Source organism: Artemia franciscana, chromosome 2 (assembly GCF_032884065.1).
Source record: "Artemia franciscana chromosome 2, ASM3288406v1, whole genome shotgun sequence".
Classification (NCBI taxonomy): domain Eukaryota; kingdom Metazoa; phylum Arthropoda; class Branchiopoda; order Anostraca; family Artemiidae; genus Artemia; species Artemia franciscana.
The window spans coordinates 42,107,236-42,134,157 of NC_088864.1; the positions used below are offsets into that span (position 1 = coordinate 42,107,236).

Consider the following 26,922-nt stretch of genomic DNA (forward strand, 5'->3'; position numbering starts at 1 on the left):
CATCAAAATTTAAAACGAACTGAATCTATTCCACGTGTAAAAGGGGTTGTCCCCTCCTTAACGCCCCACTCTCGACGCTAAAGTGTGATTGTTTTTCACAACTCTACTTTTTCAAACAATAAAAAACTTTAGCGCAAAGAGCGGGGCGCTGAGGCGAACTAGAAAAACAGGTGACAGGAGGTTGAATGCATTGAAAATATGAAATTCGGGCCATTTTCTTAGAAAGCTTTTCATGGGCTCCGGCATCCTAAAATTCTGATCCTGACCAGCGTCACTTCTTATACCACACATCACCATTTATGTTCAACGTCAAAAAATAATTTGGACGGGTATTATCTAGTCGTAACACCTAAGACCAACACGTTCTAAAAAAAGAAGCTTGTGTGAAAATATCCAGATGTACTTAACAATGAATTTCTCGGTACACTGGTGGTTTTGTTAGGCTGAGTTGCCAAGTTGTAGGAACCACGAGAACAGATTGGTTTATCAACAATTGTGGAATGTATTATTATCGGAAATAAACGGCAATTCTTTCAAAATCAGTTGATCATTGTTTTACTGTTATCTATTAGACTCGTTTTTACTTTTGTACAGCTTTTCAGTGTCTGATTGAATTCTCAAAGTTACAGTTCTACAAAACAAAATGTTTTCAATGCCCTTTTGAGGGGAAAAGGGCAGATTATCTTTTAACTATCTCTATAATTCTAATGAAAGTACCTTCTAATGTCATATTTTGTCATATTTTAAATTAGAGATCATGCTAATAATAAACCAAACGGGCTTTATGGCAAAGTAGCTGTTGCCTCTTTTCCAAAATTGCAAGAACAAAAACAAATTTCACCTGCGATATTCTGCCTTGAAATTTCCAGCTTAATTAGACTAACAAGTTTGATGAACACTGATTTCAGTTCTGGGTCGTTTTCATGTACATTTGAACAAAAACAAATTTCACCTCAAATTTAACTCTTGGTCACGACTATTGTTCCAGCAATGTCTTGCTGGAACAAATTATTGATCAACCATATCGCCACAGAAGGCCTTATATTAAAGTCTTACACTGAAACTAAATTTATTGAGAAAACAATGTCAGGACTACTTCCCGACTGTGGAACAAAAAAACATTTAAAGAACGACTTAAAAAACAGTTTGTATGCTGTTAAAAAATTGCACTTATCTAGTGTATTTGGTTCTTGTTGAAAAATAAGGGCCATTTATGAAAATCTGCGTCCCTTGTAGCACAAAAAGAGAAAAAAAAGACGAAAAACAGAAAGGAAACGGAGAGGCTGTTTAATTGGAAAGGTTGTTAATTGGAAGATAAAATTGAACTTTGATTTGAAGTGCTCGAGAGCTTAGTGCTTCAAATACTACTCTATTACAAGTTATAGGTTTATTTTTTTGTTTTCTGTTTTTTGATCTTTTTTTTGTTAAGATAGTTGTGAGTTAACTATGTCATAGCTCTGTAAACCTCACTTACATCTTTGTTCTTAAATAGTAATAAAATCTGTGTTATTATTCTTTTTCTTTTAGTTTGAGTGAAGTGTTTACTGCAGTATTTTATGATGATTCCTTTTCTTTAGGCCAGACAAAGGATAATATACCTTGATAATTCAATTAAAGAAATTCAAGATTTTCAACAAGAGATTATGCAGCTTCAAGACTGGATTTTAGCCCTAGATTCTGATTTGACCACCGAATTACGCCATGATTTAACAAGTGAAGATGCACCTGGAGACAGTAAACGGTTCACAGTTGAATTGAGTCAGCAAGAGGCTACCCTCATACAACTTGAAAAAAGGGTGACATGTCACTCTAACAGCGATATTGTGAACAAATTTGGTGATCATTTGAAGGAAATCAAGGTGAGGCTGTTTGAAATATTACTTCTGTTTTGTCATTTTGACATCTGAAGTAAAAGAAAGAAGCATTTATTCTGTTTCCAGAGTAATGACGATAATTATGGCACTTGGTATCTACCAAGTGACATATAGCGATCGCAAATTCTGTCGGTCTGTCGGTCTGTCTGTCCTGGTTTTGCTACTTTAGGCACTTCCAGGTAAGCTTGGACGATGAAATTTTGTAGGCGTATCAAGAACCAGACCAGATTAAATTAGAAATCGTTGTTTCCCCGATTCGAACATCTGGGGGGGGGGGGAGTTGGGGGACGGTTAAATCGGAAAAATTAGAAAAAATGAGGTATCTTTAACTTACAAACGTATGATGGGATCTTAATAAAATTTGATGTTTGGAAGGATGTCGTGTCTCAGAGCTCTTATTTTAAACCCCGACCGGATCTGGTGGCTTTAGGGGGAATTTGGAGGGGGGCCTAAAATCTTGGAAAACGCTTAGAGTGGAGGGGTCGGGATGAAACTTGGTGGGAAAAATAATCAAAAGTCCTAGATACGTGATTGACGTAACCGGAACCGATCCGCTCTCTTTGGGGTAGTTTGGGGGGGGGGGGAGTTAATTCTGAAAAATTAGAAAAAAAGAGGTATTTTTAACTTACGAACGGGTGATCGGATCTCAATGAAATTTGATATTTAGAAGGATATCGTGTCTCAAAGCTCTTATTTGAAATCTCCACCGGATCTAATAACATTGGGGGGAGTTTGGGGGGACCTAAAATCTTGGAAAACGCTTAGAGTGGAGGGATCGGGATGAAACTTGGTGGGAAAAATAAGCAGAAGTCCTAGATACGTGATTGACATAATCGGAACGGATTTAGAAGGACCTCTCAGAGGACTAGTGTCTCAGAGCTCTTATTTGAAATCCCGACCGTATCCGGTGATATTGAGGGGAGTTGGAGGACGAAACGGGAAATCTTAGAAAATACTTAAAGCGGAGAGATCAGGATGAGAGTGGGCGGGAAGAATGAAAACAAGTCCAAGATACTTGACTGACATAACCGGACTGGATCCGCTCTCTTTGGTGGAGTTGGGGGGGGGGGGGAAATAATTCGAAAAAATTAGAAAAAATGAGGTATTTGTAACTTACGAACGGGTGATCAGATCTTAATGAAATTTGATATTTAGAAGGATCTTGTGCTTTAGAGCTCTTATTTCAAATTCTGACCAGATCCTGTGACATTGGGGGGAGTTGGAGGGGGAAACCGGAATTCTTGGAAAACGTGAAAATTGGGGTATCTTTATCTTACGAATAGGTGATCGGATCTTAATGAAACTTGATATATAGAAGGATCTTATGTCTCAGATGCTCCATTTTCGACTCGAATCGGATCCGGGACATAGGGGGCTGGAGGAGGGAAACAGAAATCTTGGAAAACGCTTAGAGTGGAGATATCGGGATGAAACTTGGTGGAAAGAATAAGCACAAGTTCTAGATACGTGATTGACATAATTGAAACGGATCCGTTCTCTTTGGAGCAGCTGGGGGGTGTTAATTTGGAAAAATTAGAAAAATTGAGGTATTTTTAACTTCAGAACGGGTGACCGGATCTTAATAAAATTTGACTTTTAGAAGGAACTTGTATCTCAGAGCTCTTATTTCAAATCCCGACCATATCTGTTGACATTGGGGGGAGTTGGAGGGGGAAATCTGAAATCTTGAAAAACGCTTAGAGTGGAGGAATCGGGATGAAACTTGGTGGGTAGAATAAGCAAATGTCGTAGATATGTGATTGACGTAACCGTACTAGATTCGCTCTCTTTGGGGGAGTTTAGGGGTGGGGTTCAGTGCTTTGGCGAGTTTGGTACTTCTGGACGTCCTAGGACGATGAAAATTGGTAGGCGTGTCAGGGAGCTGCACAAATTGACTTTATAAAGTCGTTTTCCCTGATTCGACCACCTGAAGGGAGAGAAGGGGCTGAAGGGAGAGGAAAATTAGAAAAAATGAGGTATTTATAACTTACGAGTGGGTGATCGGATCTTAATGAATTTTGATATTTAGAAGGACATCGTGACTCAGAGCTCTTAGTTTAAATCCCGACCGGCATTAAGCCTCTGATCTTCCTCTTAAAGCAATCTATTGATTCTTAGAATTTTGCTAGAGCTCATACCATATGAGCTCTTGGCTCTTCTGGCGTCGTCGCAAGTGCCATCTGAGCTCTTAGCTCTTGTTTTTATTCTAAAGTAGATCTTTTTGTCAGTAATCAATATTATGTGGAATAATAATTATGTGGAAAAAGAAGAAACACTGATAAACAACTTTTACGAGTGCCTTTAGTTAGGCCACTGCACCGTCGATATTGTCAGTGGAAATTCCGAGTCTCTTTGTAATTTTGCTTAGTTTCTGCTAAAATGTATTTTTTTTTTTTGCAAACATTTTAAGTGCTCGTGATGAAGCTTTAGAGAGTTTTAAATTAAAAACCCATATGCATATAAACCCTGAGAAGCTATTTATGTTGAGATTCATTAGGCAACAATTGTGTTTAATTTGAGACAACTCTTTTTGTTAATTACATAATTACGTTTAGTTACCTGTCAACAAGGAGTGCATTTTGAGCAACATGTAGTCTTTTGACTGTCTTGTGTACTTTTTCATGACAGTGAAGAATAGATTTTCAAAATATACAATTATCCCGGCTGTATCAGCATTGAGTTTGAAACGAATAGAAGAAAATCTAAAAAATAAAAATCTTGGGTAAAGATTAAATAAGCAGCAAAATTGGAATAGCCTTAGGTTCATCAAAATATCCTTGCGGAATGAATAATATTGTGTAGATTGTTCAACAGTCATGCAAAAGAAAATAGGTATTAATAACCAAGGTCAATCATGCCATCTCCATAATCTAGAAGGAAAATTGACTTTTCTTCTCGTCGTGTTGATCTATAATCTTTTTGAATTGCTAAAGGCAACTTTTCTTTTGGCAAATTATTGGAAATGCATTTTGGTTATCTGGAAATGCACTTCGTCTTTTTGTTCTGCAAAAAGAAAAAAGAAATCTGGAAGTTTGATAGAATACGCTCTTCTGGTGGTCGCAACCTCGATGAGATTTATACTTCGTGTAATATTTTGTGATTTTGCTCTTCACGCGCACCGTTTTTCAGGATGAAATTGACCCTTTTGCTAATCGCCTTTTTGTTAAATTAACTTTTGCATACATAATTTACTATTTTGTCGGACATTTTCTAAAAATATGTTAAGTTTTATGGTTACCTCTTATTATACTTTGGTCCCCCCAATTTGAATTAGCAAAGAGTTGAGTGCGACTAGTTATAACGTATACCTGGTGTACCCAGGATTAGGTTAAAAGCGTATGGCTGGACCTGCCAAATTTTTTACCATTTCAATGCAACTTTAAAAAAGGTATGAGCTACTATCACTGTATTCTGTAAAGGGTATTGATTCTTAAATGATTGGAAAGGATTTCGATTCATATCGATTCTCTTCCAGCCCACTATTCCAAACATAACTTGCAAGGTTTTGTAACAGCTGCAATACAGCAAATTGGTGTTTTATATTGTCTGTTTGTATGCTTTCAAGTTTTAGGGGGAAGGGGCCCTACCTCTTCACTCGTTCGTGTGGGTTATACAACCGGCAAATATGTCTGTATTAATTTTTACTCTCGTAAGCTTCTGAAAATCGGAACGGAAATATTGCGAAATATTTAAAAACTACCAGTAGACTCCAGAGACTGCTTAGTATTCAGTTAATCAAGTAGCGATTGATGCGGAACGTATTTCCTCCGGTACACATAAATACTCCTCCCGTTTTTGTACTACTGACTTTATTGGTTTTTCCCCTCAAAATGAATATTACCATAGTTTCTTTTGCTTTTATTAAAACTGTAATTAAGCCCTGTCCAACCTTTCATATGTTCTCGTTTCTTTAGAAAACCTTAAGAACTGGAAATCTAGAAAGACCTATAGCATAGAAATGCTAAAATTTGTTAATTGTATGAACATGTGTAATGGTGCAACACCGGAAATTTGATTGCAGTCATTAGCAAAGAATCATGGGCGTAATGTGTTTCAGGATTAGCTTTTTTCCCTCTTTGTCTAGAGTGAATGTGATTATGGCCACTTCATAGGGGGTTTACTATTCTTGTAACATTTTTGCTAGCATAGTTCATTTTATGCATGTTATATTTTTATCAGTCAATTTATGACTAAATTGCTCATTCCTTGCTTTTTTGCTTTTAGGGTGATGGAATCTAAGATTAGGTATGAATTTTGATGTTTTTATTTTTATTTTGTTGCAGCAATGCCTTTTAGAGGTTTCAGTCAAGCTGAAACACTTCACAGATCCGCCTTTATTTGAACAAAGATTGGACCGACTAACCCGAATTCTCCGGGACTTTGAAAACAAGATGGCGTTCATTGAATTGGCATCTGATGATCCAGAAGCAATTGAAAGTCAACTTTGTAACTGTCTAGTAAGCTTTTGATTTTATTGTGCGCTGGTTTCTATCCGATTTAAGTCAACAGAAGAGAAACATTACCCGGGATAATTTTCTATAGAGAAAATTTAAAAAGGTCCATATCATATTTATATTTTAAAGAGTAGAAAGAGAAAATGTTTTCTAATGGGCTCATTCAAGTTTTAGTAGGTTCACCTAGCTGTAGCATTAACTAGATAATTATTCAGTTGAGAATTACGTTTTAACCATTGACCGTTTAAAATTACATAAATTTTACAAGAATGAAGGATCCTGCTGTGCAATAACAGCGCAATAATTTATTTATAACCTGCTGATTAACACAGGAGAAAAGCAGAGGACAAAAAGAAAAAGAAAGGAAAAATATCATGGCTTTTCTTCATTTTTGGGATTTTTCTTTTTCCGTTAAATTTTTTTTGCGCTTACAATGTTTACATTGTATTGTATCAGATTAACGACGCTTCTTGACTACTAAGGTCCTTTCGTCGGCCCTGCAGTACATTGCTGCAGCATGATTCGATCTCTGGGTCCCGTATTACCAAGCTAAGGGCAAACCCACTGCGCCACCACAGACCATAGTTTTATGGTGCCTGTGGCAGGAATCGAACCTGCGACCTATGAACTAAGTCCAACGCACCTGCCGCTGTGCTACACAGGCTATAGTTTACATTTATTATTTGCATTTTCAAATTATTTCGTTTTTGCGCGAGTTACATTCAGTATGCTCTTAATGCTATATTCTTTAAGTCCTATAAATGTTACGTATTTATCGCGCTCATTAAGAAAAGTTTACACGTCTCTATCTATCTTTCTTTACCATTTCAATGAGCTGGAACTTCTAGTAGTATCAGGAGGTAGAAAGAAAATATCCTCCCTTCATTTTTTTTTTATGCCTGTTAATCCTCATTAGCCACAGCATCAATATGAGCATTTGCACAGTTGTTTTGAAAATGAAAGCAACGTTAGTTGTTATTAACAGTGTTTCCACTTATCAAAAGACATATAGAAATGCAAAATAAATGAAACTAGTTTTTTCCAGTGATGAAGTACGTTTTTCCTTAATTTTTGTCGTATTTGTTAACAATTTTAACGGAATATGCGTTTTTTGCTGTTTTGGCAAATATGGTCCACCCCAAGTATGTTCCCTTCCATAAATATAATGCGTGTGTGCGTGCATATAACCTAGGGAAAAAAGGAGAGTAGTTTGCTATCTTTTTTTTTAGAAGATTGGTGTTAATTCTTCAAAGTAAAATGTTGCAGATACACATGCTTTGCTTAATAATGTATTTATAGTATACAAGCCAAAGAGCTGACTTGCCGTTCCTTTTGTAGCAAAATCACAGCAGATTTTTGTGCTGACTTGAGCTCAAGGCCCTCAAAAACGGCTCCCGCTCTGCTCAGGTGATGCTTGAGCCTTTGCTCCTGCAAATGTGCCCTTGCTGTGCTTCTACGGTCGGCAGCTTGTGCCTTTAGGTTTTGCGTGATATTGGATATTTTTTTTCTGGAATTTCTTACAGCCAGTCCGTGATTAGTGTAGTTTACGACTATTTATCATGGTTCCAAGATTGTTCTTGAAGGATATTACACTTGTAGTTTAAATAGTTGAGTTCCGAAACACATACAAAAAGCATATACACTTGATGTTCTGCATGTATAGCTTACCTGTGTATTGGCTAAGGAATGTTGAGCGGCTCTGCATGTCGGATAATATGAAATAATGCTATCGAACTGTCAAATGAATAGATTTTCTTTGTATGGCTACTTTATTTCAGGTGTTGAGCTTTCCTCTATAACCAACACGCGGCTGTGAAGGGCGTAAAAGTTTTTTCAATATGCTTTTTGGATGCATTATGAGCATAAAAGTGAATAAAGTTAACGAACTTAAAGTGATAAATTTTACTTTGTCTTAGTAATTTTTTTTTTGAATTTATGAACATTCCAGTGTAAACTGATACTTACTTCTTTGAGTAATTTTCTTTTCTTTATAGTTTCGTTAAGATACATCGTATGCCCTTAGGCTGGGTAACAAAAACATTATACTTTTAATACAGTTAAATTACCTGCGTCTTCTGAAATAGGGAAGAATTTAATCTTTTTTTTTCCTTCAGAAATTCTATGAAGAACTTCGAGAAGTAAAGTCAGAAGTTGAGGAAGTTCTTCGGGAAGGACGTAAGCTTGTTGATGAAAATGCCGTAGATGATGCAGAATCGCTTACTCAGCATTTGGATTGTTTGAAGGCTCTGTATAACCAAGTAAGAACTAATTTTTAAGTATTATTTGATTTTAGTGTAAGTTTGCAATGGCAAGAGCATTACATAAAGAGTAGTTAAGAATATATCGGGTATGTATGTAATATTTGGGAGATTTTTTTTTTTAATGCCAAATCGTTAAAATAGATGTAGCCTCTACTGTAGATCTTTACTTGGCTCTAGTATTGTAAATCTAATAATTTATTCCAAATTGACACCCAATATGTAATTATCAATATGGATTGCGAAACCAGGTGCCGTTTCTAAAAGAGTCGTAAGTTGCTGAAAATTTTCTTCTTTAGGATTTTTTTAAGAACCCCAATCCTTGGTTAGTTTTGAGGAAAGTAAGTCGAAAGGTATAAATTCCTGGATAAGTTATTATAAAACACAACAATATTCTTTATTGGCCTGAATCTGCCCATTTTCTGTCTTATAAAGAGTTTGTTCTTAAAACTTTAGTTTTTTTTTTAATGACAAACCTCCTGACTAGAACCGTTCTGTTTTCTTGCAAATTCTGGTTAAAAATCGTATTCTTGCTTTCCATTAAAATCTTTGTGTAAATAGTAGTGTCTTTAAATTAAAAATGAAATTGCTTTTGAAATCACTAGCCAGAGTTTGTTCCTAGTAATCTTGTTTTGTTATTATTTTGGAGGGATATCATTTTTAGAAATATGCTTTTAGAAATTTTTGTATCTTTAAATTAAAAATGGACTTGCTTTTGAAATCACTATGCCAGAGTTCGTGCCTGGTAAGCGCCTCCTAATCTCTTCATAATATTCTTATCCTCTGTATTGTTTGAACCAATTTTCTGATCTTTTTTTTTTACCATCTAAGAGGGAGTTCTTTTTAGAAAATGAAAACATTGTTTTGTATTTGTATATATTAACTTGTATAAGTTGTTCTCTATTCTTTTTTTTGCTATGTTAAAACAGTAAGATTACTGTTGCTGGTTGTCTTTTGCTGATCTACGGCTCGGCAATTGTTGGGTAAAGGTGTCAACCTATAAATGTGCAGCCTACAAACTACTAAAATACCCACAAATTAAACTTTATTTTTCTGTTTAGGACAATGCGCCTTAGCTGCTGTATCTTTACATAATTACACTAGACATTAGGAAAAATGAGTTGACTGAACCTGCACATCTATTGGATACCTAAAACCCTGTCATAGGCACACATTTATTTCAAAATTCTGATAGGTGCAAAATTTTAGTTTTTCACAGTCATGTGGAAAATTTGAAGAATTGATTAAAATTTTTTAGCTCCTTGAATAAGAGGTACTTTATGTGACAATTTAGGGGAAAAATTGTTGTATATTTATTTTAAAGGTGACCAACGTTCCCTCTAGAGTTTAATCTGCCTGGCTAGAGGTTAGATAGCTCCGAGTTAGAGCTAATTTTCTCTGGCTGATGAACTTACACTCAGAACGAAGATATTAAATCCCGTGGAGTAGGCTAGTTGGCCCCATTGTAATTTGTAGGACTATAGCAATATTATTTGAGTGCTAGATGGCATTACTTTTGAAACTAAATGTTACAACATTTTTGCATATTGTTTGTATGTTCATCATTTTCCCTGTCAAAAAATTCGAGCGTTCAGTTTTGTTTAGTGCCATGATCATGTGCCAAGCATTTAGCTCTATGAGGGGTACTTCGGAATTTTTTTTATTAATTTTTTTTCTTGATTAAAAATTCAAATCAGGATATTAGCAGATTTCCCGCGAATAAATCAAACGATCCTTGATTGCTTTTTGTTGCTGCTTTTATTCTTGTTTTGGGTACATGTACCTGCAACTGCTTTTGGGATTTTTCTTCTCATTTTTCTCAAAATTTAAGTGTTTGTCAAGTTTTTTTTTTTACCGTAGAAGTATTTTATTTAGCTAATAATTTTTCTAAATGGTATTTAATGTAATTTTTTGTTCGCTCTAGTGTTTGACAAAAAGTTCTTTCAAGTTGGCTGCTATATTAAACTAATTTAAACTTGAAAATGTAATTTTTTTTTTCTAGTTCAATTTTAATAGAAACAAAGCTGTAGCGATATGAAAAGATGAATGCTGATAATAAGTAATAATGCTTCCTTAGATATATTCTGCTGTACTTACTACAAAAGATAATTATTTTTTTCAAGCTGTATCCATCTTAGTAATACCATGAAGTCAATGTTTGTTTAGTTGGATAGGCAATAATAGGTTTAAAAATTATTTTTGAGAAGATAAAGTCGCTTTGACTAGGAATAAATGAAGGTGATGTTGGATAACGAGAAGATCAATGAAGTGGAAGTGGACGTGGGCAGTATTATTAGTAAAGACGGTGGATGCAGTGAAGATGTCAAAAGTAGGATAGAAAAGGCCCTCGGTCTTTTGTCACGGTTGAAAAAGTTTGGAGGAATAGGATGATAAGTCAATGGATATAAAATTAATATATTTCCAAAAAATCATCTCATATTTTTTTTAAAAAGGTACATGCTTCTTATAGTGTCGTTTTGTGGGATATACGGTGTTATTTTCGAATTGAAGTGAGTTAAAAAATTATCTAACAGGGCATAATCTTGGGTGATATATTCTTCAAATGCCAAGGCTTTACTACGAAGAGGGCGAAATTGTTCAATTCTTATAAAGCTCAATTTTAGTTTCAGTTATAATAAAGCAATGGTTTTCTTTTTATACTGTAACTTTTCTACATCAATAGGTTAATTTCACTTGAATAGATTCACTTCATAGATTCAATTTCACTTCGTAGAATCACCTTCACAGTAGATCAATTAATCCCACATCATCAACTTTTATGCATATCTACATCTATAAGTTTTCTTTTTATACTGTAAGTTATCTACGTCAATAGGTTAATTTCACTTCAATAGATTCACTTCATAGATTCAATTTCACTTCATAGAATCACCTTCACAGTAGATCAATAAATTCCACAACATCAACTTTCATGCATATCTGGATTGTCCTCTCAGTGTTATGTACGTTTTATGTTCTTTTTCAATCATGTAGTATCTGCTTCCCCTTCAAATCCTAGGTCTCATTACTCCTAAAGTATACTTTTGGTATTTTTCTGTATGGTATTGTTTTCTGTATGATAAATGTGCTTGGCATCCTCTATTCGATGCTGAAGCGTGGAAAGAATCCTGTAAGTTTTGATTCCTGTAGACCCATAACTGTGGCCAGTAATGTTAGCAAAGTCTTTGAGTATTTTTTGTTACCTTTTGTTACAGAGATTATGGATAACAGTCAAAATCAGTTTGGATTCAGGCGGCGTATTGGTTGCCAGCATGTCATCCGTGTTTTAACTTCTGTCCTTTTAAAGGCTCAAGCCAGTGGCTCTGAAGTTCACTTTTGTGCCCTGGACCTGTCTAAAGCTTTTGACAGTGTTTCTCATGCTCAAGTTATGCTTTCTCTTGTCAGTTTTGGAGTCAGCGTTTCTGTCGTTCGGGTTCTTCAGTTTTGGTATAGTAATTCCTATGTTTGGTTAAAATTTCACTCTAATTTTTATGGGAATATTCCAATCCGCTCGGGAGTGCGTCAAGGTGGTGCTCTCTCACCGCATCTTTTCAGTATTTATATCTACAGTATGCTATCCAAAATTATGGTCTCTCTTTTGTGATTTGGTAAATGTCTCTTATATTGCAAGTGCGGATGATATACTTCTTTTAAGCCATTTTAGGTCTAGCCTCTCGAATACCATGTCATCTATAGCAAAACATTTCCAAAGTGTTGGCCTATCATTGAATGTTGATAAGCGTGAGTACCTAATCTTTAATGCAAAGTCTATGCCCGTTTGTATTCCGTGTTCTAACTTCTCCGTCCGTTGTGTCTCTGAATTGTAGTGGTTAGGCATTCGTATTTGTTCGAATCTATTAACTTTTAGGACCAATATTTTACTGAATGTCAATGAAAAACTTAAGTGGGCTATGGTAAAATAGTGGCTATTCGTGGTCATTGTTCTCGAAAAGCGCATGCATTGCTATATAGTAGCTTTTGTGACCATTCAATACTTTTCCTGTCTGGTATTACAACTATCCTGAAAAAAAAAAGATCTGGCTGAATTACGTATATTATATTTCCGCTATTGTAAGTTTTTGCTTTATTTACCCCAGTCTTATAGGAACAAGAAAATAATTCAGTATTTCAGGGCTTCTGACATTATTACTTCTTTGCGGAAGTTAGGCTCAAAATTCGAAGAGGATTATGTTTTATCTCTGGGCCCCTTCCTCCCTTTAGTTCGTTTATTTATTCGTTAGTTTTCACCTGTTTTCGTTTTATAGTTGTGCTATGTTTTAGTGGTTCTTTCATTAGTTGAGATATGGTTGTGTTGTATATGTTCTATCTGTCGTATAGTTTTGTTATTTTTCTATCATTATCTTTTATTTGCTCCACTTGTCTTGAATTTTAGTGGGTTAAAAATAAATTATTATTATTATTATTGTATCCGTATTTAATTTTTTTAAGCTTGGGGAAGAAGTAGCTACGGCCAGATCTAATTTAGAAGAAGCGAGTAGTCTCAGTGTAAGACTTCAATCGGACTTTGATGTTATGACTACCTTATTGACTGAAATTGAGGACGGACTCAATCGACGTGAGCCAAACACCCTTGTTAACAACTTTGAAGAAGAGATTTCTTTCTGCAAGGTAAGAAATAGACTATTGCTCATAAATGAGGGCTGAATTCTTTTTTTTGACATTTTAGGGTCTTGAATAATTACTTTGTTCAAAGCTGCATCGACCACCAATTAAAATGGTCAATGGTAAGAAATATAAAGTTTCCGATTATTAAATGTTTTAGACACCAATAACTACTAGACTTGTTAGTTATTGGCAGACTTTGCCACGTAAAGTGTTGCGACAATTATGATGGCTGGATCCGGAGCATATGCGACTGTAGTTCCCTGTAACCGACTTCCGTATTCAGTTTCACGTTTTCCTTCGTACTGGAGTTAGATAACTTCAGAAATAAGTTTTGTGTGCCCGATGTGACTTTCGGGAAAAGCTTTTCTTAAATCCCAGCCTCTTGGTTTACTGATGTTATGACTTAGATTTAAAAAAAAACAAAAAAACAACTAAAAACTTGTATGGCACTTGCTTACAATAAAACCTGATAGATATAAGATGCAAGAATGTAGCTCTTTCCTTACAGAGGTTTGATCGAGTGCAGGCCCCTCAGAAAAACAGGTGTAACTGTTGACCGGTTTTGGTTTATGGATTCTCCTAGTCCGCCTATTAATTAGGCTGATACCAAGAGACTTTAACCTTCCCCCCTACTACGCAGAGGTTAGCTCAGGTGCACACCACAAAAAGCTACAACCACGAGTTTAGCTTGTACTTCCCTCTAAGTTTGGTTGGGATCAGACTCTCCCTTCTAGGTATTGTCATGACAAGACTTTAAAATAGATCCTCGACTCTGAAAAGGTATAACTGTGTATTTTGACTGTCTCTCCTGAAAATTTTCTTTGGTGAATGTTCTAATGACTAGAGTTTAGGGACCTTCTCCCACTACGGAAATGGAATCGAGGCTGAAACAGACCCAACGCGGAACTACTAATCTCCAGAAAATTTTGCTGAAAACTGACTACTTGTTCTGGTATATGCCCTAATTTTAAGCATTTAGGCTTCCTCGCCGTTCCTCACACAAATAAAATTGGGACTGAACCCTAAATTAGCAAAAGTAGTGCATTAGTGTATTTCAGCCAAGTTTATTTATGTCTCATACTACTTGGTATGTAGCCATCTTGATAACTAGTGACCTCCCTCCCCCCTTGGAAGTACCCCTAAAAGGCACAACTATGAAACTTACGCTCACTGTCTACCAATTTTCTTTGACTGAGGTATGCCCTGTTCTAGTAGATATTCAATGGCGAACTCACTTTTTATTCATTCAGGCTTGTGGAAATTTCTGCTGCGCTTCCCCATTGCATCTACGAAATATATTTTTTGGAGAAATACCCAGTCAAGCTCGTATCACTAGCCTAAGGCTTAAGTTAGGAAGGAACGTAGGAGTAATGCATCGTCTTAAAGTTTTCCTTCCTTTTTATGCTTTAAAATCAATCTATTTTTCTCTTGTTCATTTGTTTATTAATTATTGTTCGATTATCTATTTGAGTACGTTTCAGTCACATATTTTTCCTATTTTGAAGTTACAAAATAAAGCAATGAGAATCCTTAAGATGTCATTTTATTCCCCAGTTTCTCTTCCTGGTAAATCTCCAACTAAGAGTCTTTACAGTTATTTTAATATCTTTCCGGTTAGACAAATTTTAGCTTTTCAATGTATACTTTTCCGTGTCCGTTATCTAAAGGATATGCAACCAGATTGTTTTAAATTATTTTTTCCAGACCCTCCCTCAGTTCGACCATATAATACTCGTTGTCCTTTAAGTAAGTTTCCTGCGCCTTTCATTGTCTCTGAATGGTCTAGATTTCCGCCTAAAAATATTATTACAAATTATTGGAACACATATGAATTTTTTTTTGATCAGTGTCTATCGCTATTAACATTAAAAAGTAAAATCATGGCTCTGCTAATTAGTAAATATTAATTTTTGAGTAGCTCTCGGCCCTTCAGCGATCGGATAAATATTGATAATAATTTTAATAAATTTTTTTCGGCATTTATTTTTTGGTGTGAAATAGAGTGAGAAGTGTGGTGACATCCGTTTCTTCTGGATTTGTTTGTTTATACTGTTTGTATTGTCGCCTGGCTTTCGAGCCAGTCTCCCTGCCGGGGAAGTTATGTGAATAGTTTTAAATATGTATAGTTAAAGAATAATATAGAACTTGAACTTGATTAACCAGCTTCATCTATCCTTAATTTGAAATAGCGAAAAATGAAGAAACACAGAACGTATTTTTGACATGCCGCTGACATCCTTCCTCGAGATTCGAGCTAATAAGCTAGTTAATTAGTTAAATAATTAATACACTAGCTATTACTTCCCAGCATGTTTGGTAGAGGTGCTACAATCCCTTCTATTAAATTTCCTGATGACAGCACTTTAGGGACCCTTCACCAAAAGAGGCTGATCTATGTATGGATAGCCAAAGGGTACAATTTTAGGACGCTGATTCTAATTTTCCACCAAGCTTGGCTGAGATCTATCAGCCTTTTGGCTGATGTGCAAATGACCAGATTCTGGAAAATCCCCATCTCTTTTTATTCTCCCAGAATATGCATCAGATCACAGGCAGATTTAGTTTTTTTTTTTGCCATATGCAAATGTAATTTCAGAAAATTTGACATGAATCGTAAATTCCAATACAAAAAAAGGGAATCGGATTGTGGAACTTTAAAATTGACTTTCCAGACTTATCTTTGGAAACTTAGTTGGGATAAAAAAAATTTCGATTTAAGGTATTGGAAAAATGACTGAAAGATTTAAACTAATCAGACATTATTTAATCTCTAAAAGGTTTATTTTCGGAGCTAAGACAATCTTAATTTTTTTATTCCTTTTAATGCTATTCCACGGGTTTTGAAGAAAAAACATTTTTTCTGGAATGTCTCAAGCTGCAGAAAAACTTTTCTCCTTCGCTATCGCTATATTTGTAAAAAGTTTTGAAATTTTAATATTTAAAAGCTATAGACCTGCTGCTGAAGAGAGAGAGAGAGAAAAAAATGGAAGTATTAGTGATACTTCGCAGGACTACAAAAATTCCACTTTTTGCTATTGTTTTTTTTTTTTTTTTATTTGTTCACAATGATTATAGAGCACCGCATATGCTTAACTGCTGCGAGCTATTAGCTTCACCAGTTTGCTAATGTATTTGTGTAGTATTGTAAATGACTTGATTAGTAATTGTAAATAGATTAGAATAGCTATAAACTAAGTTTCGATGATTTTTTGTAATCTGAATTTATAATGTTCTTGAAACCTGTGTTTTATAAAAGAAAAGAACAAAGTTAAAAATAGAAAGAGGAATAGCTAAAATTAGCAGGCTTAACAGCGTTTATCTACTTCGAAGCGCACCAGTTTTGTTAGTTATAACTAAAAGTTAGCCTACATCAAATATTGATTATTGATAGTGACTTCTCCGTCTCTTCCGGCTGTCTTGGCTTTCTGTTTTTAGCTCCGTAGTTGTTGCAGTAGAGCTGTCCAGCCAAAGGTATGGGTGGCCTTCACATATAACTGACTTTGGCTTGTAGCAATTCTGGTACGTCCATTTAGACGTCCTGGCAACCATGGCAGCACAATTTCCTTGTTTCTCTGCATTACTTGCCCAGTTAAAATATGTCGGTGGCTCATCTATCACTGAATCGTATCCTAGTACGAGAAAATCAAACTTTAAGATATCTATTTTGAATAGTACCTTTTGGTCAAATGTTAACCATATTTTATGTCATGAAGTATTGGCTGTGGCTTTGGTCATATTTTATTTTAGTTGGTTGTCAAAATTGTCACTAGAAAAAGGTTATCTAACTTTTTTTTTAGCGTATTATTATTACTGTTAGCTGAAAACTCTTAGATAGAACACGCGTGTAAAATTAGTCGCCGATACTTAACCAAATACTTACTTTTGACAGAGTACTTTCTTCCCCTGTGCCGTGACATAGTACTTTTGACAGGGTATTTTATTTTGACAGAGTATTTAATTTTTTTGCCAATAAAACATTAAAGTCGTATTAACCTACCAACTTCATTAATGGTCATCTTTCAAGTTGAATCATGCAAAATTTGAGACTATTGTTTATCTTCTTTAAGTTTCAGTATTTTTTTGAGGGATTTTAGGTTAAAAAAAAATTGTAAAAATCGAAAACTTTAAATCTTGATTGATCCTAATTTAAAAAAGGAATGAGAACGAGCATGTAGTTTCTGATGCATTTCAGAAGTATATCTATCACCTGTAAAAGTCAAAACTCCTCATATCAACTGACTGGATAGAAAATTTGCCAAGTGTGATTTTCTGGCAAGTTTTGTTGCTATATTTTATTACTTAGCTCCACTAAAGGGACATGAGCGTACTACAGCAACTATATGCTTAAAAGATAATCGACAATATTAACTTATTTTATGTAACAACTGGATCTAACAACAAAAAAAGCATTTACAAAAAAAGTGTGCCACTTTTAACAGGTAAAAGAGATTGCCTGTAAATCCTTTAAATTTGGATAATTTATTTTAAAAATTAAATTTTTTGAAAATACTTACGTGGCTTTGATGGATGTTTTTTGTCTCCTTTTTTTTATTTTAGTACTGACGGTTTTGGTCGCGATTAAAGTTTTCAATCTTTTCTGAATGATTATCGTTGTTTTATTATAATTTTTGTTTTTATCACATCCACTATTTTTTGCATACTACTATAGTATTTTCTAGATATCATAAATCTTCCTCACGGTGTTGCCGCTTCATTTGCTGGAAGATTTTCTAATTTCAAAATTTTCTGACATAGACATAAACGGATTGGTTTAATTTTTATTTCCGGTGTGTATCAAGGCCTGGAAATGTCGGAAGACGCTAATTTTAGATTTTTCCCCTCATGCACTGCCATATGTTTTCTAGATCTTGTAAATAAACTAAAGATCTTCTGTTATCTTTCTAAATAAGAAGCCAAGCTCGGACTCTAGTTCTTTCAAAGTATTGAGGTGTAGTAATTTGGGAAGTTTTTTCTGTGAAATACATAAGGATTCTATTCGGATCCCTTAGAATTAATGCTTAGGGAGATGTGTTTGCAAATTTAACGACAAAGTCTTTCTATGATAAAATACTATGATTATTAATGTGTAGTTTTTACTATTGCTACCTTCTATTTGAGTTATGAATAAGGAATTGGTTTTTGGGAATTATGATCTAATTAAAATCGCTGATATTGATGAAGTTGCATCATATTATTTTGAACGATTTATTGAACCAGCCAAATTAATGTTAAGCCATAGTGGGCTAAATCTACAGTCACACTATAATTTCCTCCTGGAGATAATATTTTGCCATTTTGGCAAAATCAATTGCACCTGAATTACTGTACCTCTTCATTTTTATTACCAGGTGCAAAACAGTCGTCATACCAAACGATATTTTCATTCTGTTTGGTGCCAGTTTAGTGGCGATCAAAATTTGTCATTGGCAGGACTGATTGCATCTAAATTTCTGTACCTCTTTATTTTTATTACCAGGTGCAAAACAATCATCATACCAAATATTCAAATCTATATAAATAAAATTAACAATATTTTCACTCTTTTTGGTGCCAGTTTAGCGACGAACAATTGTGCAAGTTTTTGTCAAAATTTGTCATTAGCAGCATTAATTGCATCTACATTTCTGTACGTCTTTGTTTTATTACCAGGTGCAAAACAATCATCATTCCAAACATTCAAATTAACGATATTTTCATTCTGCTTGGTTCCAGTTTAGCGACGAACAATTGTGCAAGTTTTTGTCAAAATTTGTCATTAGCAGCATTAATTGCATCTACATTTCTGTACGTCTTTGTTTTATTACCAGGTGCAAAACAATCATCATTCCAAACATTCAAATTAACGATATTTTCATTCTGCTTGGTCCCAGTTTAGTGACGAACGATTGTGCTAGTTTTTGCCAAAATTTGTCATTAGCAGCATTAATTGCATCTACATTTCTGTACGTCTTTGTTTTATTACCAGGTGCAAAACAATCATCATTCCAAACATTCAAATTAACGATATTTTCATTCTGCTTGGTTCCAGTTTAGTGACGAACGATTGTGCTAGTTTTTGCCAAAATTTGTCATTAGCAGCATTAATTGCATCTACATTTCTGTACGTCTTTGTTTTATTACCAGGTGCAAAACAATCATCATTCCAAACATTCAAATTAACGATATTTTCATTCTGCTTGGTTCCAGTTTAGTGACGAACGATTGTGCTAGTTTTTGCCAAAATTTATCATAAACAGGGAAAGTATGAAAAATTGGTAGGCACTGGTTATAGTGATACCCTTGTGTGAAGCAGTTACTATTTGTTTAGTGCTTTTGGCAGCATATTGTTATGAAGGATTTTAGACTGCGATTATTACCGTGAATTTTTTTTTTCGGTTTATGGAAGTTGCCAGGCTTTCCTCCAAAATTAGTAAAGGATGCGCTGAGCTCGAATGAAAATAAGGAATTGAAATTCGAATTGGAATTTTTCTTATTTTTATCCTCTTATCATTCCACAAGTAATAGTTTCGAAGCATATTCTTTGGTTCAAACAGGCAAAGATAGTGCAAAGAAAAAAGAAGAAAGGATATGTCATAAAAAAGGACATGAAATGTATCAAACGAATGGATTTTCATTTTCATAAGTTGTTTTTCAGCGGCTGCAACCCTAATGTTAATTGTTATTCATTTCCATGTGTAACACGGTATCACAAACAGGGACAGTTATTCTAAAGTGCTTAATAAAATTTATCTCCTAGATAGAGGAAACAGTAAATTATAGTACTGTTTGTATTTGTCATTTGATCGAATTGATACATATTGATTCTACATACAAGCTGAACGGGTGCATTTATTGTGAAGCACTTCTCCCCCTCAATTTTCCCACGTACTGACGTTGATTGCCAATTACCATCACTTTCGACAAATCAAAACCTATATGTTCTTTCATAAGTTGTCTTGATTCGCCGAAAATTAAAATGCCTAAACATTGCCGTTTAGCAAAGCACACATTAGCAATTAAAATTTTAACATAAATTATACTATAGATAAGGGGAGTTGTCGTTCCCCCCTTCTAGGTAAAATTTTCTCAGTATTTGGAAAGTAAGGGACATAGAAAAGGATTAAAAAGATTGCTTAATATATTTCTACGAAAGAGCAAACCTGGAACGATTCGCCTGAGAGTGAAGCTGAGATCGGAAAAAACTGTCATTCATCGGCTCTTAATTTTTCTTTTTGTAATTACAATTTGCGGTTTTATAGAACCTGAATGAAAGTTACCATATCCAAATGAGTCTCAACTGGGATATTTTTCCCAACCAACTGTTTCTTTGGAAACATATTCTCTAAACACCAGTAATTATGGAACGTGGTTTACTTGTTACTAGGTTGTAGCTGTCACCGGAAATGGCGACAAAGAGTGCAATTCTTGGTTACATATTGCACTCTACTCTAGCCCTATCAACATGAATTTATAAAAATCACACGAATGTAAAAATATTTTTTGGAATGACCTGACCCCTTAACAATCTTTCTTATGATTTTTGAGATCCTATCGAATAAAAAAAGTAAAAAGTGCTACGCTTGCACAAATACGACTTTCCTTTTTTTTCTTGATGCGAGACTACGAACTTGAAGTTGAGGGTTTTCGACAATGGCTTTTTAAAGGGTGTACTTTTTATTTCGATTTGATGTCATGTTACAGTAGTTTCAGGTTCTTTCGAAATACTGAAAAAATCCCTTCATATTTTCAAATTACTGTTTTCTTGTATCGGAAAATTACTGTTTCTGATTAAGTGTAAGTCCCGAAATGCTTGTCACTAAACATCTTCTTTAGAAACTATTTTTTAAATTTCGGCTCCGGTGGATTCTTCACTAGGTTGCAGCTACTGCGGCAACCCCGCTACTCTTTATATTATGGACATAACAGAGTTCTGTTTTAAAATCTCATGTTAGTAAGATTTGAAGATTGAAAATTGGCGTTTATAGTTTATATTATTTGGAAATTTGCTATTGAGCTTTACTTGGATTTATATAGAATTAACGGAATTATTGTTAAGGTATCTGCTGAACAAGATACAGAAACTATCAAAGAACATTTCCATCAAATAATATATCAAACCATCGAATAATATGTCAAATAATAATATTTGGATTGCTCGTACAGGAAGTCTTTTTGTAAAAGGAATTGACAACGTTATTTTTAATTTAAAAAAAAAAAAAATATTGCTACCTGTAGATTTTTCTCGTCGTTTGAATCCAAGCCATATCAGTTCGTGTTGATCACTAACAGTTTGACGAGCGAATTCCGCAATAAAGCGATTTTCTTTGTGATTCTCAATAGTTACCAGTGTAGAATTCAGTCTCTTGCAGCAGTTATTCCCTTTCTTCCAATGCTTTGGCCTTTCGTCGTATCGTTTGTAACACGAACACACGGTATTGTCCGTACAAAAAATTGACCAGCCTGGTTTACAGCAATATACAGGATGCCGCTTACATTTTATACTTGTTGTTAAGAAACGGCTATACTCTAGTACCTTCTTCAATCTTGGAATTGGGGTTTCTAATTGACCTTCAATTTCTGAACAAGCGTCTAGTGCATCTTCTACACACGTTATTGTGCAGTTTATTGTTCTTACACAATAGTGGACCTTTGTCAGTCTGTCCAAGCTCAAACTCCAGCCTGCTGGACATGATTGCGCCTTAAATGATGAAGGTATTCCAGTTGGAGGTCTTTGAGTCTCAGATTCAGCACTTATTTCTGTTTGTATTGGTCTTCCAGCTTCTCCTGGCGCTCTATATATATATTTTGAAGTCGTAGTTGGTATATTTGATTGGCCAGTTTGGAAAATCGATGTTCTTGGACTTATAGTTGCAGGGACTGGTCCACGAATAGGTGGAAAATCGTCAATTTCGATTGCTGATGGAGGACTTTGGTCTCCTCTTTCTATTGGTGGAAACTGGAGAGGAGCAGGAGGATGCTGTGTAGTCGGGGTCTCAGTTGTTGTAGTAGTTGATGCCTGAGTTGTCGTTGTTGTGGGTCTTAGAGTGAAAGTAGCTATCGTAGCTGCTTCACTTTGCTCAAGTATGTTTCCATCTGGCTTCTGGTATCTAGAAATAAAAATAAATCATTAGGATTCTAGCTTTCATAGTCATTAGTATGTCAAATTGCTGGAACTTAATGCTTAGCATTTCTTAAATTAAACAGATTTTTTAAATATGAACTTAAATCGTTCATAGAAGAAATTATATCGTGTAAATAAATGGGAAAGTGAGAAATATTCTAATTGATATATTGGCAAAAACTAAGCTCCTGGCAGCACTTGAGGGGAAATTTCCTGGCTGGGCTCATGATGCCTCTCTCCACCTCTTCACCTTTTGTGCCGGAAAGCATGTGACTGTAATCTTTTATGCTACATAGAAAAGGATTGTCTGCAGTAAGGGGGGTGCTGTCATTCCCGCAGCACCCATGTTACAGTTGTTGTTAAAAACAATTCTTGCAATTAAAGGGGCTTGGAGATTAATTTCTACTCCCCCCTAAAAAAGAATCCCTTTATATTTATCTAAACGTTCACAGAGAGTTTGGAACTTGTGTACAAAAACGCACTTTTTGAGGCTTCAAGCAAAGTCCTCCACTTACACTAAGATCCACCGGCCCTCTCCCATAATGGCTGATGTGCAATTATAAACCTCTTCACAATCCATCAAGGTTTAAATGAGTCAACTTAGTTAAATGGAGCTTTAAAATAAATGTCTGTTCTATATTAACTGTTTGTTTGTATTGTCTGTGTGCTTCTTTAGGTGCGAGTTTGGTGCCGTGATGGGACTGGAAGCCTTATGGTACGGGAAACGCTGAAGTGCAATCTTTTCTCTACTTAAAAAGGGATATAGAACCTTCGATATTCTTTCTAATATATTTTTTTGCTGTATTCTAGGACTAATGGACCGATACGATAACCCCAGAAAAAAAAAACAAATAAAATAATAAACATGTATCCGTGATCATCCTACTCAGTAAAAGAAAATGAAAAAACTTCACTTATTGTAGGGATTTGGAACCTCTGCCACAGAGTTCTCTGATGTTCTGAATACGTGTTTTAATTTCCAGCTAGATAATTCACCCTGTTAAGAAAATCAGGCAAATTTTCATAGGCTCATCATTTATGGCGGGTAACTTCAAACTTAATAAGTTTTATATATTTGGAATCTCCATAAAAAGCTGATTCTTTTGATGTGTATTTTGTCATCAGAACTTATTTCGGTTACTGTTAGCACGAGTTGCTCCTTAAATGGAATTCGTGACCACGAACTGTTGAAAAAAAAACTGACTAAAAAGAGCTGATTAAAAAAAGCTCTCTAAGAATTTTTTAAAAAGAAAAGTAGAGACTGATGTTAATATCCTTAGTGGACACAATAAAATAAAATAATAAGTCAAACTTAAAACTAACAGAAATTGTTTTGAATGAACAGATGAAACTTAAACTGGTATAATAAGTTAAAATCAGTAATCAAGTTGAATTCAAAGCAAATAGGAACTATCACATTATACCAACAACTACTACAGCTACTGTTACTGCCAGCGACTCGCTGCAGAACGAATTCGTTTGAGGCGAACACTGCTGCGCACGCCCCTCTCCCCATCCAAACCAATTCAAAGCCTCTTTCTTTACCCCCTCCCTAGAAGTTCCAATTTTCGTTAAATCCTTTCTTACGACCTCTTGCCACTCCATTAGGGAACAAATTGCTTTTTGTTTGGCCCTAGATATGTGGCCGAAAAGGACGATCTTTGGCCCTCCTTCATCCTCAAAACCGTCTCCACCTTTCTGTTATTATAGCCCTAAAAGTAGGATAGATCCACATTTTACGTTAAGGTTAGTGTTTGAAAGACGGTCAGTCAAACAGGCACCCAGAACTATCCTCTGACTGGTTCTCTGGAAACACACTTGACCGTTGTCATTACTGTAGTTTTCAATATTCTAATCTTAGTTCTCAGAATTATCTTCTTATTCATCCAAACCTTTTTCAACCGTGGAAAACACCCAGGGCTTTGACTATTCTACTTTTAACATCTTCACTGAATCACCCATCTTTAATAATAATACTACCGAGGTAAGTAAAGCCATCCACTTGATTGATCTTCTCGTTGCCCAACATCACCTCTTCACAATCATTTATTCCTAGTCTAAGTGACTTGGTCTATCACCCAGAACTTTCAAAACCTCTAAAAAATCATTCATTTTGCAAACATTAGGACACTCAAATCATCAGAATGTTCTAAGTCTAGATAGTTTTACTCTTTCATTGGATTCCATGCTCTTCTATAGCTTTTGTTGTGTTCCTTAGGACAAAATCGATCAGAATCATGCATACAAATAGCTTTACTGACACCGACTAGTACTTCGAACCATTTATTTTTCAACGAAAAGAAAAGCGCAGTGTTATTAAAGGGTGCCTAAAAAGTGATGCCACAGACATGAGTGGGGCTTCTGCACCCTTAAACCCTCTAAAAGAGCAGTGCCGTGTACAATTTACTGAAACCACAATACTAACAAAGGTTATTGGAAAGAAAATAAATATTTCTTAGAACAGTTATATTTGTGGCTTTCAGTTCTGTTTTACTAATATGAAAGGACATATTTTTTTTGTCAAAACCTTTCCATTTGATTTTATTTAATTCAAAAGTACAGAAACTGATGCCCCAATAAAACTTCTGAAACGAAGTGGTAATTTGTGAAGCAATCAGTTTAGTTTGTTGGAGCAGCATTTTTAATTGACTAATGAGCTAAGATATTTATTTTTAAAAAATCTCTATCACAAGCCCACAAAGGGCCGAACTCGGACTTCGGAGTTCGACCCTTATATATATACCCTTATATATATATATATATATATATATATATATATATATATATATATATATATATATATATATATATATATATATATATATATGTATAAATTAAAAGTGTCAGTAATTTAGCTGCATGAACTCAATTAAAGAGCTAAAAAGATAAAAACTGGTGAAAAAGGGGAGGGGGAAAAATAAGTGAATAAACACAAAAAGAGAACGACATATGTAAATTAAAAGGGAAAATAAAAATAGAGGGGGGGAGGGAAGAAGCAAATAAGTGCAACAACCTGGGCAGCACCATCAGTCAATAAAAAAAAGAGAGAAACAAAAGGGAGAAACTGGTGGGATATTTTATTCATTTTTTTTGTGATGAAGGGAACAAAAGTTTTTTTGTATGTGGAAGTAACTCAGCGAATGGGGGACAAAATAGGGATCAGCTCAGAAACAGCTCGAAACGGCCGTAATCTGGATGGAGAGTGACGTTTTGGGAAAATACGTGCTGTCCGAGGATTTGTTATTGCTTTTTTTTTGCAAAAACGGAGGCACAACGACACCCTCCTTCGCTTAAGGATTTCCAAACTAGCTTTTATTTTAGGAGCAGAGAGTATGGCACCTTGCTTTCATTGAAAATTATTCGCAAGGCTTTTTTGGATAGATCCAATTTTTTTCCGATTCTTCGCGAGATATACAAGGGTGCCAAACTGGACAAGCATAATCAAGATGTGGGTGGACAAAAGACGTGTAAATTCGTAAGGAGGGGGAGGGAGGACGCTAAATTTGTTTATGAGCTTAAAGAGGGCGATAGACACATTAGTTCTATGGATAATGTCTTTAACGTGGATATCCCACTTTAAATTTAAGAAATTGTGACACCAAGTAGTTTAAATAAAGACACTATAAAGGATACTCCTAGGTTCGCTTTTTAGATTTCGGAAGCAAGCATCAACAACCGTTAGGTCATCAACAAATTTCCATCGGTCAGGAAATCCCTTCGCGAGGCTGTTAATCATGATTGAAGAAAGGAGGGGACCTAGGAGAGTACCTTAGAATATGCTATTGTGGACAGGAACGGGATTTGAATAATGATTCTGGTATTGGAAAACCTGCGATGTGTTCGTTAAGAAGTAGGCAACCAATTTCACCAGTAAGGGATCAACATTGAACTCGCTGACATGTTTCTCAATTGAAATATTGTGGTTAACTAGGTCAAATGCTTTCTGAAGGTCAATGGAAATTAAATTTAGCCGAAAACTAGGCTTTTCGAGGATTTTCCCGATGTGGTCAATAAGAGAAACGAGGTAGTGGGAAGTAGAAGTAGATTTTAGGCTCCCGAATTACCTTAGGTGAGTAAGAGGGAGGATTTTTTTCTTTAGCCAGTCTGTGAGGAATCCTTCATAAAGTTTCGAGAAATAGTAGTAAGAGTAATAGGACGAACGCCCTCAAAACCCGTCTTTCCGTTTTTATGGCACTTGGTATTAACCAAGTGACATATAGCAGTCGCCAATTCTGTCGGTCTGTCGGTCTGTCCCGGTTTTGCTACTTTAGGCACTTCCAGGTAAGCTAGGACGATGAAATTTGGCAAGCGTATCAGGGACCGCACCAGATTAAATTAGAAATTCCCGACATTCCCGAATTCGTTTTCCCGATTTGACCATCTGGGGAGGGGGGGAGTGGGGGCCCGGTTAATTCGCAAAAAATAGAAAAAATGAAGTATTTTTAACTTATCAGCGGGTATTTGGATCTTAATGAAATTTCATGTTTGGAATGATATTGTGTCTTAGAGCTCTTATTTTAAATCCCGACCGGATCTGATGACATTGGGGGGAGTCGGAGGGGGAAAACCTAAAGTCCCGGTTTTGCTACTTTAGGCACTTCCAGGTAAGC

General features: G+C 35.3%; 2 protein-coding genes across 5 annotated transcripts in view; one reads left to right on the top strand and one right to left on the bottom strand.

Annotated features, from left to right (window-relative positions):
- Positions 1-26,922, top strand: part of LOC136041926 (utrophin-like) — a 427,919-nt gene that overhangs the window by 88,925 nt on the left and 312,072 nt on the right. For all 4 annotated transcript variants that reach the window (XM_065726724.1, XM_065726734.1, XM_065726743.1 and 1 more), the window contains 4 exons: positions 1,578-1,859; positions 6,158-6,331; positions 8,443-8,586; positions 13,036-13,215. In XM_065726724.1, coding sequence (XP_065582796.1) covers positions 1,578-1,859; positions 6,158-6,331; positions 8,443-8,586; positions 13,036-13,215 — 780 coding nt within the window. The remainder of the gene's footprint in view (positions 1-1,577; positions 1,860-6,157; positions 6,332-8,442; positions 8,587-13,035; positions 13,216-26,922) is intronic.
- Positions 16,509-26,922, bottom strand: part of LOC136041946 (uncharacterized) — a 30,330-nt gene continuing 19,916 nt past the window's right edge. The window contains exons 3-4 of the mRNA XM_065726762.1: positions 21,421-22,298; positions 16,509-16,841 (exon numbers count right to left, since the gene is read on the bottom strand). Of these exons, the coding sequence (XP_065582834.1) occupies positions 16,594-16,841; positions 21,421-22,298 (1,126 nt within the window). The 3' untranslated portion in view covers positions 16,509-16,593. The remainder of the gene's footprint in view (positions 16,842-21,420; positions 22,299-26,922) is intronic.